The 24,817-nt window shown below is 36.6% G+C and overlaps 3 protein-coding genes across 3 annotated transcripts; 1 reads left to right on the plus strand and 2 right to left on the minus strand.

The window, feature by feature from the left end:
- Positions 1 to 972: 972 nt before the first annotated feature.
- On the minus strand, positions 973 to 1,823 carry LOC117629197 (protein LURP-one-related 4-like). The gene is made up of 3 exons (XM_034361707.1): positions 1,581 to 1,823; positions 1,273 to 1,497; positions 973 to 1,107 (listed from the first exon to the last, which is right to left on the minus strand). Exons 1-3 carry the CDS (start codon positions 1,821 to 1,823, stop codon positions 973 to 975), a joined length of 603 nt encoding a protein of 200 aa, XP_034217598.1.
- A 5,499-nt stretch (positions 1,824 to 7,322) lies between these two features.
- Positions 7,323 to 9,864, plus strand: LOC117628993 (zinc finger MYM-type protein 1-like). Its single transcript, XM_034361526.1, has 2 exons — positions 7,323 to 9,713; positions 9,802 to 9,864. The coding sequence occupies exons 1-2, from the start codon at positions 7,323 to 7,325 to the stop codon at positions 9,862 to 9,864; spliced, it is 2,454 nt and encodes an 817-aa protein (XP_034217417.1).
- A 5,904-nt stretch (positions 9,865 to 15,768) lies between these two features.
- LOC117628096 (tyrosine--tRNA ligase 1, cytoplasmic-like) lies at positions 15,769 to 20,113 on the minus strand. The gene is made up of 10 exons (XM_034360462.1): positions 19,911 to 20,113; positions 18,291 to 18,438; positions 17,711 to 18,000; positions 17,507 to 17,603; positions 16,961 to 17,066; positions 16,764 to 16,846; positions 16,524 to 16,669; positions 16,298 to 16,403; positions 16,150 to 16,209; positions 15,769 to 16,018 (listed from the first exon to the last, which is right to left on the minus strand). Exons 1-10 carry the CDS (start codon positions 20,009 to 20,011, stop codon positions 15,998 to 16,000), a joined length of 1,158 nt encoding a protein of 385 aa, XP_034216353.1. The 5' UTR covers positions 20,012 to 20,113; the 3' UTR covers positions 15,769 to 15,997.
- Positions 20,114 to 24,817: the final 4,704 nt, after the last annotated feature.

Here is a 24,817-nt window from a genome sequence, read left to right on the forward strand (position 1 = left end):
TTATGATTATAATAGCTCAATGTCTCAAGAATCAATTGGAATTCTCTGTTGAAAATTATTAAACGCCGGGCTCTCATTGGCTCTCTCTCTAATTCCATGGCTCTTGCTTGCTCGACGATCTTGATGTATATAGAGAGCTAGCTATAGAATAATCCTTCTAGAAAGAGTTTTTATATACGGTTGCTCGATGCTCCCAAAAGGTAAACAAAGAAGTCGGTGGTGGCATTACGTTAAAAAAGTAGCTAATTGACACTTAAATAACAGCTTACCTAATCAATAATTCAGACTAAAATATATAGCGTATTTCTTAAGGAAGTTGAGGTTTCACTTTAAAATGAATTGGCAGTATGGGAGTAACTCATCTCCTTATAAACTCATGCTAGGTCTCTCAACAGTTTTGAAAATGAATGATCAGATATATACAATGTTAGACATCCATTAATCCCGAAAATTTACGCCTTGAGACAAATATATAGGTGGGAGAGAAAAAGAGGAAAATTCAGGGCCTATTGCAAAGAAGGCTTTGAAATATACTAGACAATCACTAACCCGAAAAGTTGATGTTGTCAAAAAATCAGTCAATCCAACTTACATATTAATGTTTTTTTGCCAGACTGTCTTAGAATATGATGTGCTCATACGTCAAATAGCGAATTTGAACCATTAATTAAGTTAGTTCTTGTCTAAATGTGTGATTCAAGATCGCAATGTGGCAGCATTTTTCAGCGGCAGTACGTGCCTGGTTTGAGAGTAAAGTAGTAATCAATTGAGCAGGAGATCTTTTTTGGATGCATATCAAAGTAGTGATTAACTAAATAATGAATATATACAAGCTTAACCACACAATCTATGTCATTACCATAGAATTTAAAGGGAAAAACAACATAACATTAACTCAGAAATCTCCTCTTAATTTGCTTGCATGCTTGGAGTTGGAGATAACCATGCTATTATGCAAACAAGATGGACCATTTACATTTTGCGACAAAGCAATCCATACACAGCTATTATAGCCATTATAAGGGCATGCTCCATATGAGGCACCACCTCCAGAGTTAATACATCACTCCCCAGAACTACCCCAGAAGATGATACCTTCTGCTTTGCCTGCACAAACCCATAAAACGAATTTTAAAAAAATTATTAGCAAATTAATTATAGTGATAAAATATGTATTGGTAGATCCTTATATATATATATATATATATATATATATATATATATATATATATATATATATATATAGCAATTAAAGAGACTAGCTAGGCTCACCTCTGCAACAATATCTCCATTAACGTCAACAATTCTAAATCTTACAGTACTCTTGCCTGCCAATCTCACTATCCAGTACTTGTCACAATCTACTGTAATTTGACAAGCTATGCTTCCCATAAACATTCTACTATATCTTGTCACTTGAAACCAAGGCTTCTCCTTCTCCACTTTAGAAGGGGCGCTCAATCTATAGCCATCCCATCGTTCAAAAGCTTGCAACTTCTACAAAATCAAAAGCAATTTACAACCATAAGGTACTCGGATTCGCGATTAGAAAACGCAACTGTATTTGTTCATGTATTTACCTTTTTACGTATGGTATAAAGAACTTTGCCTTGGAGATCCATGAGATGAACTTCGTTGCTACACTTTTTGTCGTAGTTGTCCACTCGATAAACCACGTCACCCTTGGAATTATAGATCGTGCAACCATTGGTATGGCACACAAGTGATTTCATCCAAATGGTATATGTTTCTCTCTTTGAAGAGCCACTCATGTAGGGAGGGATAGAGAGAACTTGGGAAGCTTGAGGACACACCTTAGCCATATATTAGTGGAAAGAAATTCAAATTGGAACTTCGGTGGTAGCTAGAGATGTCTAAAAGATCTTATTTATGTTGCAACGTTGAGCTAAGAAAATTGCTAGTTAATTTATGCACTTTATTATTCTAATCATTATTAAAGTTATTTATAAGTTAATTTTGTCCTTGATTTGATATGTAGGAGCACTTCTTCCATATGATTGGTCGCTAATTAGTAGAGAGAGAGAGAGAGAGAGAGAGAGAGATTGCGAATAGTACTAGTCGAAGATCAATGGGTCAACCAGCTTGTTAGATGCGACTAATTCAATCAAAAACGTTTAAGTCATGCAAGAAAATATAGAAAAGCTTTTCAAGTTTACTTCTGAAAATTCTTTATGGAGTTGTAACCGTTTTGGAAGATGAAGTATAATGAAGCACGATGGCCAATTTGAATTACTTGATGAACTCATTAAACTATTGGGAGATGTCAGGATGTTGATGTCATGACTCATGCTAAGTACATAGAGATATGCATATGCACTGCTTTTGCCTCGTGTATGATTATTTGGTTAGACATATAGCAATAGGCTCAGTAACCTAATCGCTTGAATTATTCTATATTAATCTGATCAATGATTTAATGACGGACAACCACTCTTTTTGGGCTTCTCATTTGATGAACAAGAGTCTGAGCACATGCTTTTGGTTTCCATATATAATTCTTTTCGTTTACTTGCTACGTAATTTTAAAGAATATCTTCAGAATTCGAACCGACGGAACTTTTGTATTTGGACACAAGAGGTGACACTTAGCCCACCGGCCATATTCAATTATATAATATTTTTCTTATACAAGCGATATTAGAATGAAAAGAATGAACACATGACCTCATATGCAAAGTGAATATTAATCACGTGTATTACAAACCTCTTGCACATTTCTTTATTTTTTTCCCTTAGAAATAAGAAGCTCTATATAATTTTTACTGGAAAATTTGCCGTCAAAGGAGGTGAGCTTACGTGTTTATTAATGTATTCTTGAACTTAGACTGACTTTGATTACTTGATAGGATGATAGAATTCATACAAACCTAAATTGCTATATATTTGGACTAACCTAAATTACTTCGGTTTAGACTATATATTTAGACTAACCTAATTTAGACTAACATATTGGAGTAATCATACAAACCTAAATTGCTATATATTTTATATTCTTGCAACATATCATACAAACCGATCGGTTATTATTTGAACATATGAAAACACGACTTTGTATGATTCAAGGTCTAAAATATCGGTGATATTGGAAATATTGGTAGTCCAAAAACACGGAAATTTTGATGGAAATATCGGGATATTATCGATATTGATAAAAATTGAATAAAAACCACGGAAATTGTAAGAAAAACTTGGAAATTTTTATTGAAACTTTGGAGGATGCTTATTTAGTCAATTATCTATTAGTTTATCACAAAAAATTGGAAGGAAATGCATTGCATGATGGATTTAACTAATTTAAGTTGATTATATAGCGAGCTGACAAACACTGTGAGTGTAGAAAATATGTAGTAATTAATGAAAAAATATTAAACACACCACAATCATTTATATATAATGATTTACTACAATATTTTACATTTTATACATTGCATGGTAAGATACATAAGTGACTTAGTACCACATAGAGTTCCTATGAGGTTCAAATTTTTCATTATCTTCATCATCTCTATGTGTAGAGTAAGTGTATTGTGAAGAGTAGTCATCAAATGATAAATCCCCAAAATAGTTTTCCATGTAATTGTTAACATGTCACCCATATGGATCAGAGATTGGTTGACGCTGTCCATGAGCAAAATCATTTGAAGATTGAGTCTTGGATTATTTTCATGAGCTGCTCGATTCCTTCCCAAAAGGAATGGGATATGAAGGGTGGGGAAATGGTTGGTTATGAGTATAATCATAGTTACTACTTCCCACTCCAACAGAGTTCGAAGTTATAGATAACGAATCATCTTCTTGAAAAAATCGCCTTGCCTCTTTCTCTACGAGTAAACAGTGCAGAATGGCCCCCATTTTTATACAAATTAAGAAGAAATTGGTTTCAAGAGTCTCATTTTTATACGTCCCAAAATAAAATAAAATAATGATATACATGTGTGAACATTATCAAATTAAGAAATTTAAGGTCCATCATTCCTTGCCTGTCCATGTCTCAATATTCAGAAGAAAAAAGAACTTACCACTTGGACACCACAATACAAAGCAAAGCAAGGATGACTTTACAAGAGGAAACACCTTGAATCCCCTTTGTGTTTTTTTCCTTTTTTTTTTTCCCTTTTTTCCCTTTTTTATTTTTTTATTACATCGATATTTTTGATATTTTAGCGATATTGTAACAAAATATTGCTGAAGTGTGAGCGACATTATCGAAGTCGATATTTTCCGATATTATCGTCGATATTATCGATATTTATACGATATGTTTCGAAATATCTGTGATTCGAAAAAACGATAATATCCTTGATATTTTGTCGATATTATCGATATTTTAAATTATGGTATGATCTGTTTGTTCATATATATTTTGTGTTTTCGACACAAACACTTTATTGTGATTTTATTTTTCACAAAGAGTTTTCCACTTTCATTATTGATGTGTGTTGAGGGAGTGGCTATTTGGGTTTGGACTAGGGTTTGGGAAGTGGGGTTGGTTTGGAAAATGAAAATTAAAATAAAATAAAAGAGGGATTGAGTCTACTCAATTTTCTAAAAGTTTGTATAGCATTGTTCATTTAGATTTCTTAATTTATTTGGTTCGATGTAAAGAGTTTGTAATTAATGATATGACTTAAGTTGACGGGCACTGATTAGAATATGCCTAACATATTTGGTTTAACAGTGATAATGTCTATGCTTTGGGTGGTAGTGTGTGCGTGATTGGAGTGGTATGTGGTATAGCAGATTCAAGTGTTTGTGCTTGAAGGGCTAGTATTGTGTGTGTACGGGAGAAAAAGAAAGAAACACGCTTGGGTTAAAACTAAGCAGCTTCAACGCCGTTAAGGATAGGGTTTAATGAGTTTTGGAAAATTAAAATAATATGACTTAAATGTTTGATGTTGTGTCTTGTATTAAGTCGTTAGATTATTTGAATAATTTAAATTTAACAAAATACGAGTAAATATACGGACCTAAATGCATAAGCTCAGAATAGCTTGAATTATTCTATATTAATCTGATCAATAATTTAATGGCGGACAACCACTCTTTTGGGCCTTCTCATTTGATTTACAAGAGACTGAGCACATGCTTTTGGTTTCCATATGTAATTCTTTTCATTTACTTGCTACGTATGTTTAAAGAATATCTTTCAAATTCGAACCGACGAAACTTTTATACTTGGACACAAAGAGGTGACACTTAGACCACCGGCTATATTCAATTATATAATATATATATTTTTTTTTTTATACAAATGATATTAGAATGAAAAGAATGAACACATGATCTCATATACAAAGTGAATATTAATTACGTGTATAATTTTTATTTTTTTCCCTTAGAAATAACAAGCTCTATATAATTTTTACTGGAAAAATGCCGTCAAAGGAGGTGAGCTTACATGTTTATTAATGCTATATTTTTGAACTTTACGTAACTAACTCATAAACTGACCGCAGTTTTGATTATATATTGGGTTACGTTATAGGATGAAAGAATTTTGACTGTTCATCAATTTGATGAGTTTGGAATATGGACTAACCTAACTCAAAACGAAAATGCCATTTTCTACATTAGCATCGGTGTGCCCAGTAGCGGATCCACAGAGGAGTAAGGGTGGTCAATTGATCCCTGCAACCTTTGAAATCCTTCAATAGAGCCGCCCATGTTGACCCTAGCAAGGTGCTCGACGAAATGCCCCAGTGGGGCAACTTCTATGCAGCTGGAGACACTGGCGTACCCATAAATTTTTTAGCGGAAGTGCAATATTGACTAAGTATGAAAAATGGTTTTTCAGAATAATAATTTTCTCAAGATAATTTTTTGCGGGTTTTATTCCTTACACATCAAGTAAGAAAACTTGATTTTATAGAATTTTAGTATGAAGTATATATTGACTTAATGAGCCATCATTTTTAGCCTAAATCGTATTTTACACTAAAACCGAATTTTCATATTTTGATTTGGTGGGAATTTGATTTTCTAGTATTTTTATTTGAATCCAAATGGGGGGTACTTCCTTATTTATATTGTAAACTTAAGTAAATGTCTTTGTCCTTTTACTTTTATTTACTTAAATGTTGAAAATGGAAATAAGGTAATCTGTACACCAGTTGAGCAAAGCAATAATTTGAAACACCTACAATGATTTTTCCGGCGTGGGGAGGTGCAGCTGCACCTCCTTGTGCCTTACTAGGTCCGGCAGTGGCTGGAGAGGCTAGCGCGAAGGGCGCGTCCTTTTTTTTTTTTTTTGCGCGCTTGACGTCAAAACGAAGTCGTTGCACTTACCCTTTTTTTAGCTGCACCTCCTTGTGCCTTACTAGGTCCGCTAGTGGCTGGAGAGGCTTGCGCTCAGGGCGCGCGTCCTTTTTTTTTTTGTTCGCTCAACGTCAAATCGACATCATTTCATTTAAGTGTTTTTTGTTTTTTTTTTTGCGCGCTTGACGTCAAAAAATAATTTTTTTTAATTATCATTAAACGACGTCGTTTTGGCACAGGTTTAGCACAGAAGCGTGCTGCCCGATAATTCTCCCCCAAATCAGTTTCAACCCATTTCAACACCAATGTCAAGTTCTCAACCCAAATTCCAACCCCAACTAAAAACAACTAACCTCCAAATTCATCGGTGGTTTTCCCTCCCCCCACAAATCCCCGGTGGAGGGTAAAGAAAGTGGCGCCGGCGGAAGTGGCAGCAGAAAATTGAATAAGTGCCCAAATTCAATTTGATTTCAAAGGTGGATTTTCCCTCAAATTTGTCCTATTTTCTTTAAATTTAAAATTAGTAAAGATATGTTATCCTAATTTGTTTTTGTTGTTGAGATTTTATTTTATGCTTTAATTAATTAGTAAAGATTCTTATATGTTAGTGTTTTTCTTGATTAGTTGTTGTTGTTGTTTGTTGTTGAGATTTTATTTTAGTTTGTTAGTTTGAATTAACTAGGGCTTTTATGTTAGTTTGAATAAATTAGAGGTTTTGGGTAGTTAGTTTGAATAAATTATCGTTTTATTTTTATGTTAGATTATATGATTATCTTGGTTAGTTTCAATTAATTAGGGGTTTTGATTTTGGTTAGTTAGTTTGAATAAATTAGGATTTTACTTTTATGTAAGATTATATCTCTTGGTTAGTTTGAATAAATTAAGGGCTTCTAGTTTTGGTTAGTTTGTTTGAATAAATTAGTGTTTTATGTTAGATAATAATTGGTAAATTTGATTAGTTGTTGAGTTTTATTTTGGTTAGTTTGCATAAGTTATGGCTTTTTAATATTGTAGATGTTTGATTAGTTATTTCTACCAATACAGTTATGGAACGATACTTTAAGAGAAGGTTCGCATCAACTACTTCTAGTTCGGATAATGTGGGTAGTTCGAGTTCGAGAGATGTGGATATTTCTAGAGATGTGGATAGTTCGAAAGAAAGTGAGTTGCAAGATATCTTAGCTAATCTTATTGCAGACCCTGGACTTCGACCTCAAATGTTGGATTATGATCCTAACATTAGAGACGAAGTTCGAAGAGCATATCTACAAAAGGGTCCATGTCAGCCCAAGGATCACACATTTCCACAAACTGATCTTTCAGGGTATGATCGACGCTTTAATGTCAAGTGGTTTGATGAGTTTGACTGGTTGGAGTACAGTATTAGTAAAGATGCTGCATTTTGCCTTTATTGTTATCTCTTCAAATCCAATTTCAGAATTGGTCAAGGGTGTGGCGACGCCTTCACAGAGATGGGTTTTAGGAATTGGAAGAAGAAAGATAAAATTAGGCAACATGTTGGACCTGTTGGAAGTGTTCATAATCAATCTAGACAATATTGTGTGGATCTTATGAATCAAAAGCAACACATCCGAACAGCTTTGATAAAGCAATCAGAGCAAGCTCGTATTGATTATCGTATTTGCTTGACAGCTTCTCTTGATTGTGTGAGATTTTTATTGAGGCAAGGTCTTCCTTTTCGTGGGCATGATGAGAGTGACACTTCAAGCAACAAGGGGAATTATTTAGAGCTCTTACAGTTTCTTGCTGATCATGATGAGAAAGTGAAGGCCGTTGTGTTAGAAAATGCTCCCGGGAATCTCAAGTTAATAGCTCCAACAATTCAAAAAGATCTTGTGAATGCTTGTGCCACTGAAACTATTAAGAAAATCATCAAGGATATGGATGGTGCATTCTTCTCTTTATTAGTTGATGAATCACGTGATGTGTCAGTAAAAGAACAGATGGCGGTGGTGTTTCGTTATGTGGACAAAAGTGGGGATGTAATTGAGAGGTTTGTGGGCATTCAACATGTTAGGGATACTACATCAAACTCACTCAAGGAGGCTATTGACATATTGTTTGCAAGAGAGGAATTGAGCATTTCCATGCTAAGAGGACAAGGATATGATGGAGCTAGTAATATGAAGGGTGAGTTCAATGGTCTTAAAACACAGATTTTGAGAGAAAATCCTTGTGCCTATTATATTCATTGTTTTGCACATCAACTTCAATTAGCTCTTGTGGCCGTGACAAAGGGAAATGCTGATATTGCCACTTTCTTCACATCTTGCAATAGCTTGGTTAATATTGTTGGAGCATCGTGCAAGCGTCGTGACATTCTTAGAGATCAACTACAAAAGGATGTTACGGAAGCTCTAGAAAAAGATACTTTTCCAACAGGACGAGGCTTAAATCAAGAAACTTGTCTCAAGCGTCCCGGTGATACACGTTGGAACTCACATTATGGTACATTACTTAGTATCATTTCCATGTTTAAATCTGTGGTGAAAGTGCTCAAATTTATTATTGAGGATGGCTCCACTGATAATCTAGGTGAAGCAAATAGGTCATTGAGAGAAATACAATCTTTTGAGTTTGTATTTCACCTATTTTTCATGAGATCTATATTGGGAGCCACAAATGACTTGTCACAAGCATTACAGAGGAAAGACCAAGATATTGAGAATGCAATGACTTTAGTCAAAGTTTGCAAGGACCAACTACAACACATGAGAGAGAATGCATTTGAAGCCTTGCTTGATCAAGTATCTTCCTTTTGTGCCAAACATGATATCTTGGTTCCAAACATGGATGATGCATATGTAGCTCAATGGAGATCACATCGGAGAGCTCCTATAATAACACACCTCCATCATTATCGTGTGGACATCTTTATTCAAATCATTGAGTGGCAACTTGCGGAATTAAATCATCGCTTCAGTGAGGTAAATACTGAGTTACTTCTTCGTTTGGCATGTTTGAGTCTGGATGATTCATTCATAGCTTTTGACAAACAAAAGCTACTTCGTTTTGCTGAATTTTATCCTCAAGATTTTAATTCCCGAGATCTCTTGGCACTTGAAGATCAACTTGATATTTATATTACTCATATGCATACGATGACCGATTTTTCTCAATTGAAAGGGTTTGGTAGCTTTGCAAGAAAAATGGTGGAGAAAATGTTGCATAGAACATATAATTATGTTTATTTGCTTCTCACATTAGCCTTAACTTTACCTGTTGCAGCTGCTTCTGTGGAGAGAGCATTTTCTGTTATGAATATTGTGAAAGGTCCATTTCGCAACCGAATGGGAGATCAATGGTTGATTGATAGCTTACTTGTTTTTATTGAGAAAGATGTGTTTGCTTGTATTGATAATGAAACTATAATGCTACGTTTCATAATATGGAAACTCATCGTGGACAATTGTAATGTGATCTTTTTTTTCTATGAATTATGAATTATAATATTATCGTTTCATTTTTATGAGTATATTTTGTATAAATTTTTTTAACTTTCAGACGTTGACCCTTGGAAGGAAATTTCTTGAATCCGCCAATGGGTGTGCTGCATCGCATAGCTAGGTTTGGGGTCTATTGGTGTTGGTATGCTCTATAAATCGGTGACTAGCTGTATATATGGACAATTGAAAAGTCTCCAAAAATAATGCTAAGAACAGTTTAAAAGTACATATCATTTGTTGAGAGATAACGGCACATTGATCGGAAAAATTTGGTTGAAAATTATTGAATTAAAAATAATAAAAATTTATGTCAAAACTATGAAATTTTTTTGGTTTAAGTAACTCAAAAGTGTAATTTAATTTAAACTTATGAATATCTAATGTATATACTTTTAGAAGCATTAATTATTTTCACCATTCTTTTTGGTGTCCTTTGCAATGAACTCATTGAATCAAGGTAGAATGAGATATTTCACATACTCACATCTGATATAAAACACTGTCGCTCTCTAATTGTTCAGGCGATTGAAGATCTAAGAAAGGAGATTCTCTCTTATTTCTGAGTTCTTCAATATTCTACTTCTTCTTTCAGCCTCAATTCTCCTTCCTTATACTGTTAACATGGTATCAGTCGCCAGGACTCAATCCTGTTCTTCTTTCTCTTCTCTGCTGCATGATTTCTCCAAATCCATATTTTTTTCCCAACATTTTCTCAAACCCTAAATTCTTTGCTTGTGAGTTCTTCAATCTCATGGCGTCTTCTTCGTCTACCTCCTCTCTCAAGATTGAGAGTCTTCTTGGCATGCTTACCATTTGCTTGAGTGAGGACAACTATCTGAATTGGAGCTATCAGCTTGAGTCGGTGTTACAGGGCTACGACCTCTTTGGACATCTTGATGGCTCTGTGACTTCTCCTCCGAAATTTGCGATTCTGGATGAGGAAGCTGTTACCGCTGAAGTCAATGTTGCTTACAAAGAATGGCTGTGCACTGATAAAGCTCTCATGAGTCTGCTGATTGCCTCTCTCTCCGATGAAGCTTTTGAGTATGTCATTGGAAGTCGCACTGCTCGTGAGGCCTGACTTAATCTTACAGGTCCCTATGCTTCAGTTTCTCAAGCATGTATCAACCACTTGAAGACTGAATGGCAAACAACGCAGAAAGGTGGTGACTCGATCGAATGATTCGCTCTTCGTTTGAAGCATATTCGAGATCAATTGCATTCTGCTGGTGTGAAGATTTCTGATGACGATTTTGTCATCGCTACTCTCAACAGTTTGCCGCCGGAGTATGATATCATCAAAACTGTATTAATTGCTCGAGATACTTCACTTTTTCTCAGAGACTTCCTCGCTCAACTTCTTGTTGCTGAGTAAACCGCTGAGGCTAGGGTTGTGACACATTCTGCAATGTTTACTTCTGAATCTGCCCAGAATTCACACTCTGTTCCTAGGTCTGCAAGCTATGGTCCTTCGTTTGGTCAAGGCTTGCTTCCTACACCGGTGCAAGGTCCGGTTGGCTATGGTGGATCTAACATGCGTTTTTTTGGTCCTCGTCCTAATTTCAACAGCAATTATGGTCGTGGCAGTTTTGGTTCTGGTAAATCTGGTTCATCTCAATTCCGTCCGTCCTCTGCTGGATTTCGCAATGGTTTCTCTACCAATAAATCTGCAGTTCCAGAGTGTCAAATCTACAGTAAGTATGGGCACACTACTGCTAATTGTTACCATCGCCATTCTTCTCCTAATCCTACTGCCTTGTCTATGATAATTGAGTGCCAAATTTGTGGTAAAAAGATGCATGGTGCTTTGGATTGTTACCATCGCTCCAATTGTGCATTTCAAGGTCAATCTCCTCCTTCGTCCTTGACTGCAATGACTGCTCAGCTGCCTACAATCCTGATCAAGTATGGATAGCTGAAAGTGGTGCGTTTCTGTCGATCACCTTAATAATGTGGCTGCTTGTGATTTTGCTGAGAAGGTGACTGTTGGCAATGGGGAAGGTTTGCAAATTGGTCACATGGGAACTGCTAAACTTTCTTCTTTTAACACTTCCATCTGTGTTTCATGTTCCACATCTCACGACTAATCTCTTATTTGTGCATTAACTGTGTAAAGATAACAATCGCAATATTATCTTTGATGTTTTTGGATTTTATATACAGGACAAGCTCACTAAGCAAATTCTGCTCCAAGGCAAGAGTAGCCAGGGGCTCTATCCTCCATTGTCTCTGCAATCTTCAGTTTTTGTGTCATCTCTTATACAACATTCTCAGCCGTCTGTCTCAATTAGTTGCGTTTCTTGGTCATCTGGTTAAATCTTCCATGTGGCGTCACAGGTTTGGCCATCCAACTAATGAAGTGGTGAAGTATATGCTCAAAGCTGCTCAACTTCCCTATTGTGATGATTCTCGGTTTTTCGTGTGTTCTGATTGTCTTAATGGCAAAATGCATAAACTCCCTTGATCATGTAAAAGTTACCATTCCATTTCAGAAAATACATAGTGATGTGTGGGTCCTTCTAGGATGAAATATGTTGATGGCTAACGGTTTTATGTGATCTTTGTTGATGAGTGTACTGTCTATATGTGGTTGTATCCACTTTATAATAAATCAGAAGTTTATGCTACTTTTCTCAAGTTTCATGCCATGCTTGTTACTCAGTTTACTGCTGTTGTCAAGTGTTTGCAAAGTGATAGAGGTGGGGAGTTTACTAGTAAGTTGTTCACTGATTATTTGGCTTCTAAGGGCATTGAACCTCAATTATCCTGTCCATACACTCTTTAGCAACATGATTTAGCTGAGAGGAAGAATAAACATCTCATTGAAACCTCTATTACTCTTTTGACTGCTTCTCATCTTCCTAGTCAGTTTTGGTCAACTGACTAGAAGCAAGGATCTGTGTCTAAAAGTTCGACTGAAGCAGAATACAGAGCATTGGCCAATACAGTTGCAGATTTAGCTTGAATTCGACATGTCTTGTTGGATTTGAAAATATGTTTACTTGAGCCTCCTACAATTTCATGTGATAATTTGTCTGCATTGGCTCTAAATTCTAATCTTATATATCACTCACGCATCAAGCACCTCGACATTAATTCTATTTCATGCGTGAAAGGGTGCAAAGGAATGATCTTACTATCCAGTATATACCTACTGAAGAACAACTAGATACGTCTTTACTAAAGGACTACATAGTCCTATTTTCTTGAGCCATTGTGCAAACATGAGGCTGGGCAACCTAGAGCTGGGTTTGAGGGGCAATGATAACAGTAATAGTTAGTTAAGAGTTTGTTAGTATTGGCGTGTGGTTCACATGTCACAGCTATAATTGTTAGTGTTGGCACATCTTATTTCTGAGTTCTTCTTCAATAGTCTTCTTCTTCATTCAGGCTCAATTCTTCTTCCTTATACTTATACTATTAACACATACATGGATTCCATTCGACATTGGAATGCAGTAAGCTTTCTTAATCTTCAAATTCACTTCAGCCTGAAATTCTGTGATATATGTCAAAAAATTGAATTCTCATTTGGTAGCATACATTGAAATCTAACCCCTCGCTTTAAAGAGTTCGTACCGAAACTGGTCTCCAAAAAGCTTGGTTGGTTGCAAACAGCTTATATTCTTACAATTATCAAACATATTTAGTTCACTCCAATATCTTAGATAAACATTTTATATTCTTGAAGTGTTGTTTTTACTATAGACAACCAGCATAAAAAGTTAATTTACTCTAATATTCCAACCATCATTATATATTATATATTCTTGTAACATAGCAAACCGATGAGCTATTATTTGAACATATGAAAACACGACTTGTATGATCTGTTTGTTCATATATATTGTGTGTTTTCGACACAAACACTTTATTGTGATTTTGTTTTTCCACTTTCATTATTGATGTGTGGTGAGGGAGTGGCTATTTGGTTTGGACTTGGGTTTGGGACGTGGGGTTGAGTTTGTATAGCATTGTTCATTTAGATTTCTTAATTTATTTGGTTCGATGTAAAGAGTTCGTAATTAATGATATGATTTGACGCGCACTGATTAGAATATGCCTAACATATTTGGTTTAACAGTGATAGTGTCTATGCTTTGGGTGGTAGTGTGTGTGTGCTTGGAGTGGTACGTGGTATAGCAGATTCAAGTGTTTGTGCTTGAAGTGCTAGTATTGCGTGTGCGCGGGAGAAAAAGAAAGAAACACGCTTGCGTTAAAACTAAGCAGCCTCTCAACGCGGTTAAGGATAGGGTTTAATGAGTTTTGGAAAATTAAAATAAAATAAAATAATATGATTCAAATGTTTGATGATGTGTTTAGTATTAAATCGTTAAATTATTTAAGTGATTTAAATTTAACAAAATACGAGTAGATGCACTAGCCTAAATGCATAGGCTCCAAATCTGGTTTAGAGAACTATATCAAATAGGGGGTGGGCTGGGCTACAAGCTGCAAAAGAGTGGATTTAGCCCAAAAATAGGTTTGGCAATGTTTCAGAACCCAAGTCAGCTAATGCATCTATAATTTTCACTTCCAATACCCAGGTGAATTTACCCAAGGCATACAAAAAATTTGCTGCCTGTGAGAATTTTCTTGCCAAGGGATTTCCAGTGGGTTCCAATTAAAGGCAAAGGCAAAAAAAGTGTGTTTGAAAATAGATTATGCAGATTAAGTAGATTCAGTAAATTACCAGGATTAGCTACATAATTCAAGTAAAGATCGAATTAAGGCAGAAATCTGGTTAGAGTTTTGAAATAGACGACACTCAAAATGTAAAGCAACTTTTCATACAATACTCATTCCAGCGCCTTAGAGTGGCTCCAGCGAAGGAGCCCAGCCCGAGGCAAGGGCAGAAAAAAAAAAAAAGTCCCTCCAGCGTGCAGCCCAAGCCCGAGTTTGGTGTGGGACCCACCAACTCGGGCCAGCCCGAAGGCCAAACCAGCCCCAGGTCCAAAACTCGGTTGCTGACGTCACGCTGACGTCAGCTAGCTACAGTATCGCTACAGTGCCCCCGCAGTGCTACAGTACCACTAAAAGTCCACGTGTCGCACTCTGAGCTCTCCGATCAGATTTTTTTTTCTCCAATCCAACGGCAGCCAATTTTTGTGCAATAAAAAAAATGAAAAAAATTGAATTTTTTTAAAAAAAAAAACCAAAAAAATACTCTTTTTTTTTTCTATAAATACCAAAATTTTTTCCGATTGAGATATGAATTTTATAATAAATATTGATATGTACGAACCCAAAAATATTATCCAAAAATATTATCTAAATTAATTATTTTTATTAAAACATTTGTGAAAAAAACAAAAAAATGAATAGTAATTGCCCTTAGCTAGGGCAACGGGTGGAAACACAATTTACTATTTGCAAGGGCAAGCACTATTCACGTGAATAGTGCTTGCCCTAGCTCCACCCTTGCCATGGCTAAGGGCAAACGGGTGGAGTTGCTCTAAGAGCCTAAAACGAATGAAGAAGATAAAATCTGTACACTCATCTCGAGTAATGCACAGAAATATTTGCTTACAATGTAACAGTCTACAAACGTTCTCAACGTTTTACACCTCTTGGCTAGCTAACAAAGCAGCACATCTACTTAATTTGGGTTTAGGGCATTGCCACAGCAAATTTTCTTAAAAGGAAACAGAGTTAAAAACTTGCTTGGGAAAATACTCATGTGGCCAGTCATCGCAAGGATGTGCTCCGCATGTTAATATAGCAAACATCTCTCCAAATAACAGACTGCAAAAATTATATATATATACTAAAGCTCAATCCACCCTACACTGTTCTTAAGCTCGAGTACAATGACGGGAATGCTCCTCTTTTTTAATGTTGTTTTCAGTTTTGTTTTCTCTTCAGCACAGTGAATTGCCGAAAATGCCCTCCACTAAACCTTTTCTACTCTTCCCTTTTGCCCCTTCTCCTTTTCTGCTCTTCAATTTGTTTCACTTTGTTATGTTTCTATTTTGAAAGATAACAAGCAACATATAAAACATGTTATTAGTCTTTATTTTGTAACTTAAACTTGCTACATATTTTCATAACTTTATACATATTTCAGATGGTTTTAAAACCCGCAGCATCGCGCGGGCACCTTTGCTAGTACTTTTCTAGATGATATACATTACTTATTAGTCGGAGATACCGAGAAAACAAAGAACGACATGCATGCTAGATGGTCTTCTCATCCACCAATTAGTATAGAGCAGAAGGGCAAATATGAGAGAATCTGAGCTCCATTGCATTCATCACCTGGTGACTCTATACTTCTACAAAACCAAACAACAGCGTGGTTGAGTTTTCCTCCAACTAATAAATTAAGGCAACTTTGAACTAATAATTCTGAGATATATGTAATGAAGAAAACAAATTTTTATCTAAAGGCAAAACCAGAAAATACCTTGACACTTTGCAATAGCTGTTTGGCAGTTTCGTCATTCTTGAAGTGTGCGCGTACAGGCTGCATTCAGGAAAAACAAAGTCAAGCCTACCTCCAGTATTTTGTTCAAATTCAAAACAACATTGCATATATATATAATTAAGCCTACCTCCAGTATTTTGTTCAATGCTTTTGATAAAGCTGATTTAAGGTCAGCTGGATGTAGCTCACCACTTTCATAATCAGCAGCCAATTCTTCAAAGCTTTTGAAGCTCCTGTATTGGGGGGAAGCAAAAGGAACAATTACAACCAATACGAGGTTCAATTGGGTAACCAAGCAAAAGCTTTTTAAATAAATTATATTTACCAGTATAAATCTAAAGTCTATCACTTACTGATTTCCCCCATTCTCTTCGGAGCGCTCTACAATGAACTCATTGAACCAAGGTAGGATGAGATATTTCACGTACTCCATACATGGATTCCCTTCAACTACATTTGGAGGGCAGTAAGCTTTCTTTATCTTCAAATTCACTTCCGCCTGAGATTCAGTGATATATATCAAAAAATTGAATAAATATTTGGTGGCATACATTGAAAATGAAAGCTAAAGCCCCTAACTTAAAACAACCCACCTCTTCATCTTCCATGAATACGGAGGACGATACATCACTTTTAGACATCTTCTCCTGCCCTTGCTGCAAACCAGGTAACATGTCTGCAAATCATCATTAAGAAAAACAAACAAATACTATGTAAGTACTCTCATTTTAAAGCACAAAACAGTAGAGCATTGCAACAGCAAAAATACTAATAGGAATTAGAATGTTACGGTGTGACAAGATAATAGGCTTGTCCTTCTTTTTGATTTCATCACAATACTCTCTTGCAAGAACATTCACTTTACGCTGATCCATTCCCATCTGGCAGATGTCAGCCTATTAAAAAAAAACGTTTCACACGTCACCATGACATATTTGTTGAAATCGAACATTTTTTCTCTCTTCTGTTGGTGGAAAATAAAACATGTATCAAATTATCAATTTGATTAACAATGCTTGAAAGATAAGAGCTAAGACTGGGAAAAAAAACATTGAACAAAGGGCAGATCAGCTAGCCAAATGACAAAATCCATGATCACACAAGAGCACAAACAGCAGATTTATAGCAAGAAAATATATTGACCTCTACAAGTATGCTCATAAAAGTTGTAAACATCCACTATTTAATTTGAGTATTGTGCACAATAAGGCAAATCATGCGTTCAAAACACCTGAAAGGTATATGATGTTCTTCATTCTTCTCCATATAGCAAAAATCTAGCAGTTTTCTATCTTATAAGCATTAATAAAATATCCAAAAGTAAAACAGCGAGCACCTGAAGGAAGAATATATCTGCACATTGCATACATGGGTAGAAAATTTGGGCTGCAGTTAAATCTTCTTCCACATTTCGACCCATAACCGGACAACACCTGGATATATAGAAGGAAAAAAAATACTTAAGTCCATATTCAACACACACACACGCATATGTGTATATATATAATGGGCACAATAAGCATCGTAATAGGGTAGCTACCTAGTTATCCTTTGAACTGTATACTTTTGAGCTATGTCCATCACACGAGGCCAGTACTCATCTGGTCTCGCATTTATCTCCTTTGAAGACCACAAAAACTCAACTTTGCCATTTTCCAAATTCATCCCAGAAGCCCTCCATATCTCTATCATGTAGCGCCCAACAGTCTCTATCTTTTTCAGATCACCCCCCATCTTATTGTTTAGCATTGCAAACCAATCTGCAATCCATATTTTCACTCTGCAGCCAGCGGAGGTCATCTTGTTCACATTTATGGTCTTCATAACCCCCTAGACAACAACACATTTGAACCTCACAAAATTAACAATGATATAATGAAAACATGCGGCCCCTTAAATTTCTTACTACAATTATTCTTTCAAAACACAAGAAAGTCCATTGCAATCCAAATAACCAATACACGAGAAGAACACACTGCATAATCTCAATTTGAGTACCTTCTCTCCACAAAATGTATCAAATCTTGTTCAAAATCAACTATTGAAATTTACAGATATATAATCAACATCAATTATGTCTTATGAATTTTATGACTGCTAAAGAAAATTTGAAAAAACACCTGAGCAATATGCATTCGGCCGGAGGGTTCAAACCCATCATAGGCGATGGGTTCAGGCTTATGAGCCAGCAAATTCCGAAGCTCGTCCTCTTGGATACATTCGTCTGCCAAGCTCCTCAACATCTGGTACTTCTCCTCCAAACTCATTCTTCACCAAAATCACACCCACAAGTTTGAATTAAGTTCATATCAACGGAAAAATTTAGAAACATCTGGGCCAATCTGGTAATGTTTTCAGAAAATGAATTTGCATTTTCAAAATTTGAGAATGTGTATAATAACTTCATCGAAAAACAGCTTTTGAAAACGAAACAATAAAAACGTGTTTGGTATGGATACAGGAAAAAAAAAAAAAAAAAACAAGAATGATTAATATAAATTGGCAAATAATATTGGAAAACAATTCTTCACTAAATTCAGCATTAGTGCATTCACTCCTTCATAAAATAAAATAAAAAACTTTAATCCTATTGATAAATTGACAATATTATTTTAAATGATCGATTTAAATTAAGGATTGTGGGTTATATTTTCATTATCGGGAGACTTTGGAAAAAACCAAAGGAGAGAGAATATTTGTAAAAGAAGCCAAAATGGACAAAATTGCCCTTATTTATTTTTTGATTTCCTAAGGAATCCTTTACATTTGCATGTCTTTGGTTTGAAAGTTGAGAGGTTTTTTTGTTTTTTTTGAAAAAGTTTTGGTTTTTTCCAAAAGTGAAAGTTTTTTTATTGGCAAAACCTAAATTTACTATAAGTAAATCAGTTTAAAGCACTCTAGAGACTTCAGGATGTCCATCAACAGAGCAGTTCTCAAATCCAGGCTTTCTTGATGCACATAGATGAAACTTTAGGATATGAAGCACGAACACAAATACGAATACTACTATACGATATGACACGATACAGAGATACAGAGATACGACACGACAGGAGAATAAATCTTCAAAAACTATTATGGATATGGTTATTAAAAATATATATTAATATATTAATAAATATATATATCTTTAAACAAATTTTTAATTAAAAAATTGAAAATTATAAATATAGTACGTAGCATTTTGGGCTTCTTTTTTTTTTTCTTTTTTTTTTTTCTGATTTTTGATATTTTTTAGGCCTGTATAGCTTTTTTCACTCTAACATATCGTTACCCAAAACTCATTTTAATACTATTGCTTAAGACCCAAACCCATAAACAGATCTATGTAAAAAAATAAAAAAATAAAAAAATAAAAATTACAAATCCTGTAGTCGACATCTTCTTCCTCGCGCGCCGATCTCTCTCCCTCTTCACACGCAGTGCCCAGGGGCTCAACAGCCCCTCAACAGCAAACTTCGCCCGGAAGAATGTATCTGAAAAGTCAGGTACTCGTGTCCGGAATGTCAGATACATACGTATCCAAACGAGTATCCGATGCAGGATACGCCACTAAATTGGCGTATCCATGCTTCATAATACACGCATGGAAGCAACGATCAGCCTCCGTGTCCCCAAATCTTGAAAACACCACGTTTCCAAACTCAAGGCACAAATCTGAATATGTTTTCTGAAATTGATTTTGTGTGTTTTTCAAAACGGCCCCTAAGAAAATGATAAGAAAAGCGAGAGAAGCTTACTGGATAGTTGGGTTTGATGAACTGGATTGTGCAGGCTCGGAGATTGAAAGAGATTGGACTCCGTAGGCTGCCCGGGCTTGCTCTGGAGTTTCAGTCGCCATAGGAGAGGTTAAGTGTGAAGCTTTCCCAAAAGCTTTGTAGGGTTTTCCGTGTGCCGTTGTTACGTGGTAGCTTGTAAGTCACGGCAATCGGGCTTTATACAGTCCAATTTTCCTGTGCCCACCCTGTTGCTCTCCTATTTTTATGACACGTAGCTTATCACTTGACACTACCCTATTTGCAGATCAATCTAAACGGGCCCCCTTCGCTGTCTTTAATTAGATCTCCTAATTCTAATTGGAAAGGAATCCTATTCTCTAACAGAATAAATCTTCCCCTAATTTTGAGAATAAACACTTTGAAGTAGTGGGTGTACAAATGTGTTACTTTGTGGCAGACATTTAGAGCACGAACGCCAAGTATTTGTGCTTTTATTTTGACAAGTGACTAAATTACTAGATAGAATGATTTGACAGATGTGAGCTAAGCATACAATTTCAAAATATAAAAATTATAAACACAATTTGAAAACTGTACTCAATGCCAATTGTTTAAATAAATAAAAAAAATTACACACTGAAATTTCATTTCCACTTAATATAGTATGGTATTTCAGACCTTTTCAATATATATATATATATATATAATATTATTTAATGTATATATTAAATAACAAAGTGAAATTTCATTTCCATTTAATATAGTGATTAGATACAATAACTGAAAAAAAACAAAAAAAAAAACAAAACTTGGTACTTAAAACTGAACATATCTAACATCAATGAATTAGAAGCTCCAAATAAAACACCCTTTATGGGCCTATGTCTGCCTTTGTAAGCCTCCTTAATCACATTATCTGCCAAATAAAAGCATCGGCATTAGAGAGAGGAGAGAGAGAATCTACCAGAATAGATAACCAGTTCAAGAGAGAGGGATAATCCTCCTTCAATATTTCAGCAATACTATCAAGTTCCAACAAAACTAATGGCTACATACGTTCATGGTCTACATTGGATTCAATTATATTGAAAGCGGGAACTAAACCAAATCTAACTACACAATTTATATTTCTCCATTATCAAATTCTCATAATTTTAACTCTTGGCTTTCGAATTCTACATGGATATTTGTAATCTTAAATGTACAATGATTCTTGACAGTTGATGTCAATCTTAAACCTTCCGCCAGTTGGAGACCCACTCCCTAACATAACAAACTGAAAAAACTAAGGCCATGGTAATGAATTTTAAGTACCTATGATGAAAAGAAGAAAGGTAATGCCTTATCACTACAAATCTGGAAACATCTAATTCCTCCATGTTCATTAAAATGTTACAAACTAGTAACCGAGGCTGCTAATTATATGTCGCACATCTACCCTGTACCTACATGATTCTTGCTGCAAGAACTGCGTGCAGATCTAAAACATCCAAGAGAATAACAGAAGGCAAATATTTCCGTCGTAAGAATATGGGTGACAAAAATGTAATAATTACATATCATAGGGAAAAAGAAACATTTAAGATAAAAATCCTATCTTCAAACACGCAGACATTAAAGCAGAAAAAAGTTATCATTCATAACAAAACCAAAGCTTGAAGCAAGATGAAACAAGCAACACACAGAGATTGAGACACAGAAATACATACAAATTTACCTTAGAATGAACTAGAGCCCTCCACAATTTGCAAGGATTCGCTCCAAAAACCAATGAAATTGGATGATGTTTGGATAGGTTTGGAGGGGGAGAACGAGTCTCTAGACTCTAAGGGGTCGTTTGTTACACAGGCTTGGACTAAATTTAGTATCATGTTTGTTTCATCTAATCCTAATCTTAGATGGGATTGCTAATACCAGGCCCACCAAAAACACCTTCCACTACTACATTTTAGTCTTTGCGCGACGCATAACAAAACGTCGCGCAAAGTCGAATGTTGTCGCACTAACATCAGCGCGACAAAAAATTCGTCGCGCGTATTCCGTCGCGCGAAGATCGTGAAGAAAGCCTTTGCGCGACGAGGTACATCCATTCGTCGCGCAAGACTGTGCGACGGGTAAACCAGCGTTGCACCAACGGTATGGAGACGGAACAACAGTTCGTCGCATAAACTTTGCGCGACGATCCAGTATTCGACGCACATATCTTTGCGCGACGAAAATATATCGTCGCGCAAAACGTGTTCGGAGACGCAGAAGTTCGCCGCAGAACCATTCGCGCGATGAGAAAGATTTCGTCGCTCTTATATTTGCGCGACGAAAGTATATTTCGTCGCCCCAGCTAACATGCGCGACGAAACTTTTCGTCGCGCACAAAGTGTTTGCGAGACGTATGTATTCGTCGCGCAAGAATTAAAAGAAATAAAAAAGATGATGTTTTTATTTTTTTTTGTTCCATGCGGGTTTGCGCGACGACATATTTGCCGTCGCGCAAACGTTATATTACAAATTTTTTTATTTTTTTATTTTTTTATTTTTTATTTTAAATAAAATTGGTTTTTTTTATTGATTAAACAATGAAATTGCAATAAAAATAAATTAGAATAAAATGTTGTTATAAAATAAAATAAATGTATTACAAATAAAATAAATACACTAATGAAATAATGCATCAAAATCAACCGAGTCGTCGCCAATATGCGGGTCGGAGGTCTGGGTGTTCACTGGGTCGGAGGTCTGGGCGTTCACCGGGTCGGAGGTCTGGTGGGGATGCTCGGGATGCACGGGCTCGGAGGTCGGCACATCAAAATTTGGGACTGGAATGCCGGACTGTGCGAGGGACTGCATAAGGACCGACAGATGGGTCCGAAGAGTGGCCACCTCTGCTGTCAAAGCAGTGACCTGACTGTTTGACTGCGCTGATGAACGGTGTCTGGGTTCCCTCCGCCTGGCATTCCCCATCCCTCGACAATATGTCCCCGGTCTCCTCCCTAGAGTCTGATCCAATGTCTCCGTCAAGATCTGAAACCCAGCATCCTGTGGAGGATCCACAGCCTCGAGCGGAGTATCGGGAGGAAGTTGGGAGGCAGACTCCTGAAGAACCAACTGGCTCCTCTCCACCATCGTCGTCTGTTTAGCATAACATAAAATATAAATTCTCATATAATAACCTTTAAAGTTGAATGCGTAACATAAGAATTAAAAATAAATAACACTTACATGAAGGGACTCGGCCAATTCATTCCCAGGTCGAACATAAACGTCGCCAAATACGTCGATCTCTGGGAATTTGGACCCTCCCTAAATTGAACAAAAGAAGAAAATTATTAGAACGAAAAAATAAATTAAGAATAATTAAAAATTAAAAAATAAAAAAAATTTATTTTATTATTACCTGACGCCGGGCATCCATCCTATAGGAGAAGGGCCTGGAACCCGAATGATGGAGAAGAGTCTTCTTCTTCCTATTGCCCTTATTGACTTTGGCTTTATTCTGTTATACAAAAAATAAAATGTATTAGTTGAAATTTAAATTAAATAAAAAAAAGTAAATAAACATTAGTAAGAAAATAAAAATAAATATAAAAAATTACCACAAAAGCGGGCGCCTGAAAATGAGCGCAGAGCCATGCCCAACTATCCTCCCGCCCCTCAAGCTCTTTCGGGCACCCCTCTTGAAGAGCGACTTGCGGATCATCGAACGCCTCAAAATGGTGGTGCAAGTCGCTCTTCCATTGCTTGTACCTCTCAGAGAAGAGTCTGTTGACGTACACCAACGACTCTTCATCAAGGTCCTCCAAGTTGTAGTTCGTCTGCAATAAATTAATTACATACATTTAAATAATATAAATTTAACGTTTGAAAGAAAAAGAATGAAAAGGCCTACATACCGACAACTAGACGCGAACCTCAGTCTTGGTCTCGTCAGGCATCACCTTCCAAGACTTCCATTGCATCGGGCAATAGCTCCGAATGACATGACCAATGTCGTGGGCCAAGGAGCTATGCAACTCCGCCGTCGGTGCAACCCGATGTCGCTCGTCGTATCCGATGTCAATACGACTGTTGGTCACCCGGGTGACCTTCGCCGTCTTCAACTGCCGACACGGCCCTCGGGTGTTCTTCTTGGCTGCAAAGAAGGATGACATGAATGTTAAATAAATAACAAATTGAACAATCAAATACACACACACACACACACACAAAAACAAGAAATAACAATAAAATTAAATGGAGAAAAAGGAAAACTATACCTGGCTGTGACCCCGAAGTGGATGTGGCGTCGGTGGTGTTGGCGGGCCGATGACGCCGCCTGGCGCAAACAGGCTGCGCCACTGATGACGCTGATGAGGCAGGCGCCTGGGACCCCGCAGGCCCAACTGCCAAGTGGTCCATCAATGCTGGCGCAGTGGCAGCAGCTGTCAGCTGAGTCGGGGGCTCCGAACCCTGCGTGGTCGTCACCGCCCTACGACGTGTAATCAGGTCTGACATCTGCACAATTTCATTAATACACATACAAATTAATAAAATATACAAATATATGAAAACACATACAATTTTATTCACATTATTGACCTAGGGTTTGCGAGTTCGGAGAATCCGGGACTCCGATCCACGATCCGTCGAATCGTAGACGATCCAAGAAATACAAGGTACACCATACGTGAGTTTGAGTTCGATCCAACGGTCCGAACATAACAACCCCAGAAATCGCACAATCGGCAAAATCCATTCGAGACGCAAACGGTAACCAAATTCCAATCCGAAAACACCTATGCGCTCGTGACAACTACAGGATTGCAGTAGGACCTAATTCAGGTGGCTGCAGTCAGCCACGCGCCGCCCCACGCGCCGCCCCACGCGCCGCCCCAAGCGGGTGTCCAAAGCGATACCAATCGCCGGAAAATTCTTAAAACTAAGGGCCAAGGTTC

This window comes from Prunus dulcis, chromosome 5 (assembly GCF_902201215.1).
Source record: "Prunus dulcis chromosome 5, ALMONDv2, whole genome shotgun sequence".
NCBI classification, from domain to species: Eukaryota; Viridiplantae; Streptophyta; class Magnoliopsida; order Rosales; family Rosaceae; genus Prunus; species Prunus dulcis.